At 47.1% G+C, this 9,826-nt stretch overlaps 1 protein-coding gene across 2 annotated transcripts; it reads left to right on the plus strand.

Moving 5' to 3' along the window:
- Nucleotides 1–4,557: 4,557 nt before the first annotated feature.
- Nucleotides 4,558–9,015, plus strand: LOC100397554 (mannose-binding protein A-like). Of its 2 annotated transcripts, none has more exons than XM_078345416.1 (5): nucleotides 4,558–4,653; nucleotides 6,088–6,237; nucleotides 6,870–6,986; nucleotides 7,808–7,882; nucleotides 8,558–9,015. In XM_078345416.1, exons 2-5 carry the CDS (start codon nucleotides 6,204–6,206, stop codon nucleotides 8,929–8,931), a joined length of 600 nt encoding a protein of 199 aa, XP_078201542.1. In that variant the 5' UTR covers nucleotides 4,558–4,653; nucleotides 6,088–6,203; the 3' UTR covers nucleotides 8,932–9,015. The 2 variants fall into 2 exon arrangements, with proteins under 2 accessions (XP_078201542.1, XP_002756232.1); XM_002756186.6 differs by lacking the exon at nucleotides 6,088–6,237 and adding an exon at nucleotides 6,238–6,430.
- Nucleotides 9,016–9,826: the final 811 nt, after the last annotated feature.

The raw sequence follows: 9,826 nt of genomic DNA on the forward strand, positions 1-9,826 counted from the left end.
TACAAGTCTGCAGTAACCAAAATGGTGTGGTTTTGGTTTGTACTAGTACAAAACAGATGCATAGACTAAGGGAACGGAATAGAGAGCCCAGAAATAAGGCTGCACTACTACAACCATCTGATTTTCAACAAAGTTGAAAAAAACAAGCACTGGGTAAAGGACTTCCTATTCAATAAATTGTACTGGAATAACTGGCCAGCCATATGCAGAGGATTGAAATTGGACCTTTTTTTTCAATACCATATACAAAAATCAACGCAACATGGATTAAAGTCTTAAGTGTTAAACCCCAAACTATGAAAACCATGGAAGACAACCTAGGCAATACCATCCTGGACATAGAAACAGGCAAAGGTTTGCATAACAAACACACCAAAAGCAATTGCAATGAAAGCAAAAATTGACAAATAGTATCAAATTAAATTTAAGAGCCTCTGCACAGCAAAAGAAACTACCAACAGAGTAAACAAACAACATACAGAATGGGAGAAAATATTTGCAAACTATACATGTGACAAAAATCTAATATCCAGCATCTATAAAAACTTAAGCAAATTTATGAAAAAAATATTAAAAACTGAGCAAAGAACTTGAACAGACACTTTTCAAAAGAAGACATATGTGCAGCTAATAAGTATATGAAAAAAACTCAGCATCACTTATTATTTAAAAAATACATATCAAAACCACAATGAGAAAACATCTCACACCAGTCAGAATACCTATTATTAAAAATTTTTTAAATAAGAGTTGCTGATGAGGTTGCAGAGAAAAGGGAATGCTTATACACTGTTGGATACAGTGTAAATTAGTTCAATTGTTGTGAAAAATAGTGTGGCAGTTCTTTAAAGAGCTAAAAACAGAACTACCATTTGACCCGGCAATCTCATTACTGCGTATATACCCAAAGGAATATAAATTATTCTACCATACAGACACATGCATTTGAATGTTTGTTGCAGCACTACTTACAATAGCAAGGATGGAATCAACCCAAATGCCCATCAATGACGAAAGAGTTTTGAGAACAAGTGAGCTTCAAGCTCCAAGATCTGAGAGATTGAATATATGCTCTTAATAAAACTTGCTCTCTATTAAATTAGTGATTTACATTTATTTATTGTTGGATGTTGAACCATCCTTGCATTCTTCTGTTATACTCTACTTGGTCTGATGCTCAATATGCTCATTACACAGACTATGGACCGGGTACTAGTATTAACTCATGTAATCCTCATTAATCTTATTTTATAGATGCTGTCATTCTTTCAAATTTACAGATGAGAATATCAAGGCATATAGAGGTCAAAGTAATTTTTCAAATATTATACAGCTAATATGAACATAGGAAATCAGATTCCAGAGACTGCTATTAACCATGAATACATTGCTGGACTTAAGAGCTACTTTTTTACATTGTGTAAAAATTTTGCACCTGTACTCACAGATTAGGTTGGCTCAGAGTGCCTTTCTTTTTTTCTGTCCTTATGCATTCTGAGTTATATATTCAGCTAATCGTTTTAGCCAAGAACTTTTGGATACAAACAATTTCTATAACAGAGAAATTATCTCTTCTCTGAAGATTTAATACAGCTCATCTTAAAACCATGTTGTTGATGGATAAATGGTTGCTAATTTTTTACTTCCATTTTAGTATTTTATGTGATAAAATAATATAGTCATTATTCTAACACTTCTTGGGCCAATGTAAGTAATTCTAAACTTTCTTAGAATATTGTGTATTTTAACTAGTACTAGTTAAAATACACAATTTTAATTTCTTTGTTAACACAATTTGTTAATTTCTTATACCTTTTCTATGAATCATTGATACTGTATCAGTCAGCTACACAACAGTAAATCTCCCTCTCAGGGCCTTACAACAGTGAACATTTTATTTCCTGTTCTGAGTCTTCCAGTTTGTTGAGCTTTGGCTGACTTCAGCTGAGTGGGCCTCTACTCAGTAGCAGTCAGCTGGACTCCAGACTTTCAGATGAGTTCATGTCTGTTCCATATCACTTTCCAGGGATATATAATTCCCATGATTGGGAAAGTAATACAAAGGCCATATCAAACCTGTAAGCACATGTAAAGCTGCAGCGCCTTTCAGCTCATGGTCACATGGCCAGGCCAAACAGCAAAAGGGCTGGAGTGTTTACACCTTACACTCTAGTGGGAGCCTTTGCAAAGTCCTACGGCAAAGGGCCTGAGATGTAATTTTACAACAAGGAAGAAACAACCCAATCTACCACCACCATATTTGCTAAGTTTATGTCTCATACAAAGAACCAGTATTCTATTTTTTTAGCTCTATATTTATTTTTTATTCTAGTTTATTAATTTAATTATGTAATATTCCTTTATTCCTTTTATTTATTTTTAATGGCACTTTAGGTTCTGGGGTACATGTGCAGATCATGCAGGATTATTGCATAGGTACACACATGGCAATGTGGTTTGCTGCCTCCATCCCCCGTCACCTACATCTGGTATTTCTCCCCATGTTATTCCTCCCTGACCTCCCCACCCCCCCGCTGTCCCTCCCTTGGCCAACCCCAACAGACCCCAGTGTATGATGCTCTCCTCCCTGTGTCCATGTGTTCTCATTGTTCATCACCCTCCTATGAGTCAGAACATGCAGAGTTTGATTTTCTGTTCTTGTTTATTGTACCCTCTTTTGAAGTGCCTGCTATTTCTGAGGCTTGTCATTTCTGTCAGTTCTCACTCTGCTTGTCCCCTACAGTGTTTGGTAATTGTCCCGTGGTGAACTCAGATCTGCCTGGCCTCCATCTGAGACACCACTGAGGTGCCTGATCTACAGGTGTCGTTCTCCACTGCATTTACATCTCCACAGTGTGGGAGATCATGCTGTGCTGAGACACTGGAAACACTATTGTTCATCTTGGCATAAATAGCAAAATTCAATAATAGTCATAATAGCAACATAAGTTCACCCCGGGTCTAGGAGAGGACAGACCTCTGGGTGCACACTCTTGGGGGAGAACCTCGTCCCCTCCAGAATCCAGGCTTTCTCAGGTTCCTTCACTTGCAGGTGTATTTGCCTCTCACCTACCGTCTTCCTGCTCAAACCACTCTTTCTCTAAGTCTGTGGCACAGTTAGGATCCTGGTTTAATGCAAATCTGTCAGTTTCACATTTCCACCTTCCTGGGAGGTCTGCCTATTTGCTGTGTGAACTGAAAGTCCTTTGTCCTCTGGGCCTATGGGCTCTTCAACATTGTGTCAATGGCATCAGGAGACACAGCCCTGAGAGGGATTTTCTTGACCATAGAAGCCCTCTTGGTGCCTGGCAGGCCTCCTGAATGGGAACCAGGAGGGCCTCTGGACAGGGTCTGATGACATGGTACACAGGGATGAGGACCCTTGAGAAGTCAAACACCCATCACAAGGCAGAGTTACAGAGAAGTGACCCACCCCACTCCCCAACTGGGAAAAACAAACCTCTCAAGTTTTTTGGTGACAGGAAGTGTTTCAAAGAATGGGTGTGAGTTTGGAGGAAGGCAAGCATCAAAGGTCACATCCGGGACCTGAACGGCTTGACCATGCTCTGGCGACAAGAACTAGACACTTTTGGAAACTCAGGCTTGGATGAGCGCAGATGGTCTGGTGTCTTCTTGAGGTCTCTGCCTCTCTCCTCACTCTCACACCCAATCCTCCTGTGTGCCCAGCCCTGGGTTGCACCCTGGGGACAGAGATGTGGACTGAGTACAGCTTCTGCCCTAGAAAAGCGAGATCACTGGTAAAGGGGACACAGATGGTAGCTCCAGCCAGAGAGAAGAGGGCTGATTTGGGGACATGCTGCTGGAGGATTCATTTGTTCCATAAATGTTTACTGAGCATCAAATCTTTTTCAGGCACTCTTCCCGGTAGAGAAACAACATCTGGGGAACAAGACCCCTGTTCTCATGAGCTTCTTGTTCTACAGGGATGCGGGGTAGTTGGTGGTCAATCAATATGCAACCAAATAAGCAAAGAGTCAGGGAGATGTCTGGACAGAGGAGCAGCAGGTGCCAGCACCCACATTCGGCTTTGGATAGAAGTCAGCTGCAAGTACCCCTCCAGCTTGTGCCTGGCCCAGTGAGATACCCAAAGAAGACATTTGACAAACATTCTAAATGAGAAGAGAGGAAAGACGTGACTCAGTGCCAGGGGTCTTTAGTCTCTCCACCCCAGCCCTGCAATAAACAAAACACAAATGGAAGTAATCCACCAACTGATACAAAGATGTGTACGTGTGTGTGTGTGCATACATTTTTCTGGTGGAAGATCTATGCATTTTTCTTCTGAAAATAAATATCCGAAGAAAACTACCCCGGGAACCTGTGACTCTGGAAGCTCAGAGGCACTGAGTCATAGAGATGGATGCCTGAGAAAGGGTAGTAGAGGAGCGGTTAGGGCACTAATGTAAAGAGTTGCCCAGTGCTGTGCTGGAAGCCCCACCAGCAGCCCGGAGAGCTTCCCAGCACACAGCAGTTCTAGGAGTGGTTGATTATTAATCTGGGGTTGAAGGCCAGTCCAGCTCTGTCCCTGGTCACCACACTAGTAACTGGACTGGACATCGCTGAGGAACCTGCCAGAGGCCTGGGCTGGAAGGCCAGCTTCCCTGCCACTGACTCATCTTCAAGGAAGCCCTAGTAAGTTATTTGTGGAGGAAAGAGGTGAGGGCCTGGGCCAAGAGATTGGCCTCTTGACTAGATCCTGGTGAGGTCCAGGTAGGGGTTTAGAGGAGTCATCAGGTCCACCTGGGGCCTCTCTTTCTCTCTGGCCGAAGCAACTGGGAGGTTTCTGTATCCACTTGGCCATCAGGAAACTAAAGGGTGGTCTTTGCCAAAGTGAAGAATAGAAGTGGCATGTGTGTGCCAGCTATGGATACAAGCCCTGACTGTGTCATCCAGTGTCAATTCAGTGCCATCAGGGGAGGTTCAAAAAAGAGACAAAAATGATAGAAAGAGGCAAGTTGGAGAAGGATGTGATCACGGAAGTTCCCTTCCAACTGGGTACCTCTCACTGCGTCCTGGAGGAAGGGAAGGGTTAAGGGACTGAGGCCGGGACAGCAAGGGCAGATGCAGGGGTTGGGCAGCAAGAATCAGGACACTGGGATTCGAGGCTGCAGCAGAGCAGAGGGAGAGTCCCATGGGGTCCCAGCTGCCAAGGGTCCTGGAGGAGGGGCCAGCCTGGGCAAAGGCTGGAGGGGACTCTGACAGCTGGGTAGGGGCACAGAGCTAGGGGCATCTGGGAAGCCTCTAGGAGAGGGAGCAGGAGCTTAATCCCTCCAGACTTAGGCTGAGCAGAAATTTCAGAACCTGGGTGATGCCTAGCAGAAATGGTCTCTCAGTGGAAGATCTCAAACCGAAAGAAGTCTCATCTGGACAGGATCAATCACCAAAAAAGATCCCATTTTGAGGATCAGAATCCTGCCTTAGAGCACTCTCGGTCCTAATCCCATAGCAAGTGGCTGTCACAAAATAGACATTATGCAAGATGGTCTACAGTTGGCTGGAGAAACAGGGACCACTCTGAGGACAGCTGGGGTCCAGCATGTCAAAGAGAGAGTTTTATAGGAAATGAGAGGAAGGAGAGCCATAGTGGCTCAGGCCAGTCGTGCGGGTGCTTGAGGAGGAGAGGTTACATGTTCGAGGCCAGCCTGGGCAACATAGAGGGCTCTCATACTGGAAACGAGAGAGTAGATCTCAACCACTGGATCCATCTCAACCAAGTCCAGCCAAGAGATGGACCTTGTGGGACCTCAGGTCACCTGCCCCAGTCCGAGTCCAGCTCTGCAGCCCATAGGAAAGGAAGAGGAGGGAAACCACGGCTCTTTTGGCACTTCAGAGAGAAATCTGAGAAATCCAGGGGCCGAAGCTCACCCAGGCAATGAGCTCGCTTCACTTTTGTCTGGGCCGCTGGACACAGAGCTCATGGATAATCCTCGGGCCCTGTGAGCTGTCAAGTAGGAGGTGCTAGCAGGAGCTCTGGGACCCAAGGGAGAATGGGCTTGTATTAATCTTGCACCTGCCTCTGTTTTAGCACTGATCTAACTCACATTTTTTACCCGCCTGTCTCCCTAGTAGTCTGAAAGTCACTCAAAGCCAGGGGTTGTGATGGTCCCCTCTGTGTCCACTGTCCCCAGCACTGGGTCCAGCACAACCACGGTGAATAGCAAATACTATTTAAATACGATGGGATGAAATTCTCTCCTTTACTTTCTCCACCCCAAGGTAAGGACCATGTTCCTGTTTCCATCACTCCCTGTCCTTCTCCTATCTGTGGTGACGGCTTCCTGCTCAGAAACAAAAGCCTGTGAGGATGCCCAGAAGACCTGCTCCATGATTACCTGCGGCATCCCTGTCACCAATGGCACCCCAGGCAGAGATGGGCGAGATGGACCCAAAGGGGAAAAGGGAGAGCCAGGTCTGGGACAGGCTGCTGTGGTTTCCTAAATCTCCACCTCCAGCAGGCATTCAAGCAAGTCTGTGCTTGAACCCCCAACACAAGGGTTTGAGCACAGACTTGGGGAAGCTCCCCTTTCCTCAGGCCCCATGCTACGCTCAGAACAATCCCTGTAGAATGCCATTGCCTCCAAAACAAAGCTGCTTGCTGACTCTCTTGGATCCCACATTTCCACACAGGAACTGGGGGTGTGTGGTTGTCCCTATAGAGGGGGTGTCCTGCCTGCTTAGGGATCTGGCCTTGGTGCAGGCCTTCCCCTGGGATGCAGGGGAGTCTTGCTTCTTTGAGTCACCTCTAGCTCACTGGCTGTCCTGGGGTGAACAGGAATGGAGTATTGAGCTTTTGGGGGAAAAAGAATGAATGACAGCCACTGGGTCATGTTTCCTTCATCTTGCAACAGGTCAAGGGCTCAGAGGTTTGCAGGGCCCTCCTGGGAAGTTGGGGCCCCCAGGAAACACAGGGCCTCCTGGAATTTCAGGGCCAAAGGGCCAAAAAGGAGATCGTGGAGACAATTCAGGTAATGGGCACAACTCAGCATGGGTGGCCTGGGGAGCTACAGAGCTAGCTGGGAGGTCCCCTTCTCCTGCTGCCTCATGGGAAGATGCTCAACTCTGCTTTCTGGCCCTTGGCCCTTGGCCATCTCAGCTTTACTTGGGGCCTGAGGGGATTCCCATAGGTGCGCAGGTGCAGACGTTCAAGCCATGTAGGGCCATTCCCTCATCAGGCCCCTTAGCAGATGGGCCCTGGCTTTTCTTCAGCAGAAACAGTCCAGTGTGTGCCTCCGGGGTGCCAGGGAGGAAACAGGCCCTTTAGGGGGTTGGGTTTACGTCCATTGTCACAAAAATGGCAGGCAAGTGGTCTGCCTTTTAGGACCCCTGGGTGTTAAAGAACATGACAGCAACTTGGTTCAGAGTAAAATAGAGCAAATTCAGTAAGAACAAAAGAACAATGACAACCCACTTACCCATATTTGTCTATCACCGTCACGATTAAAGGTATTAAAAAGCATATCTAAAATGAGAAATGAAAATGAATGACAAAGAAAAATTTTCAAAAAGAAGAGTAATGAGTTGAGTATTTTCTTATGAATTTTCACAATATGACGATAAGCAAGCCTTATGCGGAGACAGGGGTCTGGAGCTGAAGTTCCAGGCTGTGACAGATGCGGAGATATAGCTGGGAAGCAGGAACACAGTCATTTACCCGCCTTTTATTCTTTTGCTTTCTTATTATTCTGGAAGAAGCATTCTTCTTAGTAAGCCACTTTGTTTTTTCAAAATGCTCCACTCTCCAACTTAAGGTCTTCTCCATAAATACCTTCTCCCTATTGCTTTGCAGTTGCTGAGGCTAAGCTGGCCAACTTAGAGAGAGAGATACGGAGCCTGAGATCAGAACTGGACCACGTCAAGAAGCGTGAGCTTTCTCTCTGCCCATAATGTGTTTTTGGCTCTCACTCTTTTCTTCAGAGCACTCTGGGTTTGGAGGAGGTGGGAGGAGAACTAACTTATGAGCACTTGTCCTACACGAGGGCCTGTCGTGGGTGGCATTTTCCCATAAGATGTTTTCATTCAATCCTCTCAACAACCTCAGTTGTGGTTGTTAAGGTTGCTTTATTGACAAGTGAGGAAACCGAGGTGCAGGAAGTGTTGGTGACTCATTTGACGTCACTCAGCCGGGAAGTGGCAGAGGAAGGGTTGGATGGAGGTCGGTCTTCTCTGAAGTCTGAGCTCCTTCCTTGGCATCTACTGTGCTCAGATGTCTGTCCCCACCTCCTCCTTATCCTGGTGCCCAAGGCTGCAGTGAGGTCCAAGACTGTCTCCCTATGTGCACCTGTGCTGGGGCAGATTTTAGTAAATGCTTTTTCAAGGAGGGATATCCCAGGGGAGTCTGGGCTGTCTGCAAGGGCCTGGACGCCCCTTCTCAGGCTCTGCAGCTGAGCCCGGCTTCCTGGCCAGGCTCTGTCCTGAGCTGCTTGGGCACAGGGAGATTTTTCAGAGGTCTGACTTCCCAGGGAACCTGGACTACTTGCCTACTGTCCTGGGCTGGGCTCCAACCCCAGTCAGCCTCACCCACCCTTTGTGATTTCAGTGCAAGCCTTCTCCTTGGGGAAAGCATCTGGGAAGAAACTCTTCGTGACCAATGGCGAGCGGATGCCTTTCGCCAAAGTGAAGGCTCTGTGTGCTGGGCTCCAGGCCACAGTGGCTGCCCCCAAGAATGCCGAAGAGAATAAGGCCATCCAGGATGTGGCCAAAGACACTGCCTTCCTGGGCATCACAGATGAGATAATTGAAGGCCAGTTTATGTATGTGACAGGCGGGAAGCTGACCTACAGCAACTGGAAGAAGGATGAGCCAAATGACCATGGCTCAGGGGAGGACTGCGTGATTCTCCTGAAGGACGGACTCTGGAATGACATCTCCTGCACGTCCTCCTTCCTGGCCGTCTGTGAGTTTCCCGCCTGAAGAGAGGTGCTCCTCAGCCCACTCCTTGGCTCCCTGTTGAACTCTCTGCTGCTTTGGAAAAGAATTCAATGCTGGTTTTCCTCTCCCCTGTGTTGAGTCCTTCCTGTGGATGGGAGGAAAATGAAGGGGATATATTTGATTGTGGGGTGAGGATGGGAGAAGAGGCTGGCTGTGGGGCACAAGGGTTCTGGTTCAGCCATGGCAAAGGGCACCCCATCCACTAGGAGCACAGTGCTGGGTCAGAGTCCACCGTGGAAAGGGCCACATCTGATTTTCTTATTTCATATTGAAGACACTGAAGCCCACTAGAAGGGCCCGCTGGGACCACACCTGGGTCAGAGTAGGCCAAGATCCCAGCAACCGAGAGATCTCCTTCCTTTTCTCCAAGAGTTGCCATTACTGGACAGGTAAACTCCTTCCACGGTGAGCCCAGACCTCTCTAGGACACAGGCATCGTTTCTAGTTGTTCACAAGCTGCACCAGATAACCTCTCACTACCTGGCTGTAACACCTGGCAACCTTCCTCGAGGGCAACAGATGTGAGTCCTAGGAATCCTCTCACTCTGCCCATGTGGCCGAGGTCTCCCTTTAGTCACTAGGGTGACCTTGAGGCCAAAGAATAGCCTTTCCTCTTGCATCATTTTAGGAGGCTGACTCGATATTGAGGTGTGTCAGCTGCGTGTAAGGAGGCAAACTGTCACACAGGGTATGCCCTTCTCCGCAGATCTCATGAGTCTCAGCCCCAACCCCTACCCCAGTCCCCCACCTGCCCAGCAGCCCCTCCCTTCCCTGTAATATCCTCATCTCATTATAGGTCAGTAGGCCCATCATCAGTACAGACAAGAGCAAAATCATCCCAAAGGCAAGCTTCATAGCCTATGGGTTAAATTATGTG

This window comes from Callithrix jacchus, chromosome 12 (assembly GCF_049354715.1).
Source record: "Callithrix jacchus isolate 240 chromosome 12, calJac240_pri, whole genome shotgun sequence".
In the NCBI taxonomy this organism is placed as follows: Eukaryota; Metazoa; Chordata; class Mammalia; order Primates; family Cebidae; genus Callithrix; species Callithrix jacchus.

Bases quoted from the DNA above. Each gene is read 5' to 3' on its own strand.
- LOC100397554 (XM_002756186.6), top strand. From the start codon at position 6,247: ATGTTCCTGTTTCCATCACTCCCTGTCCTTCTCCTATCTGTGGTGACG. The intron at 6,431-6,869 runs GTCTGGGACAGG...ATCTTGCAACAG, and splicing joins AGGGGAAAAGGGAGAGCCAG to GTCAAGGGCTCAGAGGTTTG. The intron at 7,883-8,557 runs GTGAGCTTTCTC...TTGTGATTTCAG, and splicing joins ACTGGACCACGTCAAGAAGC to TGCAAGCCTTCTCCTTGGGG.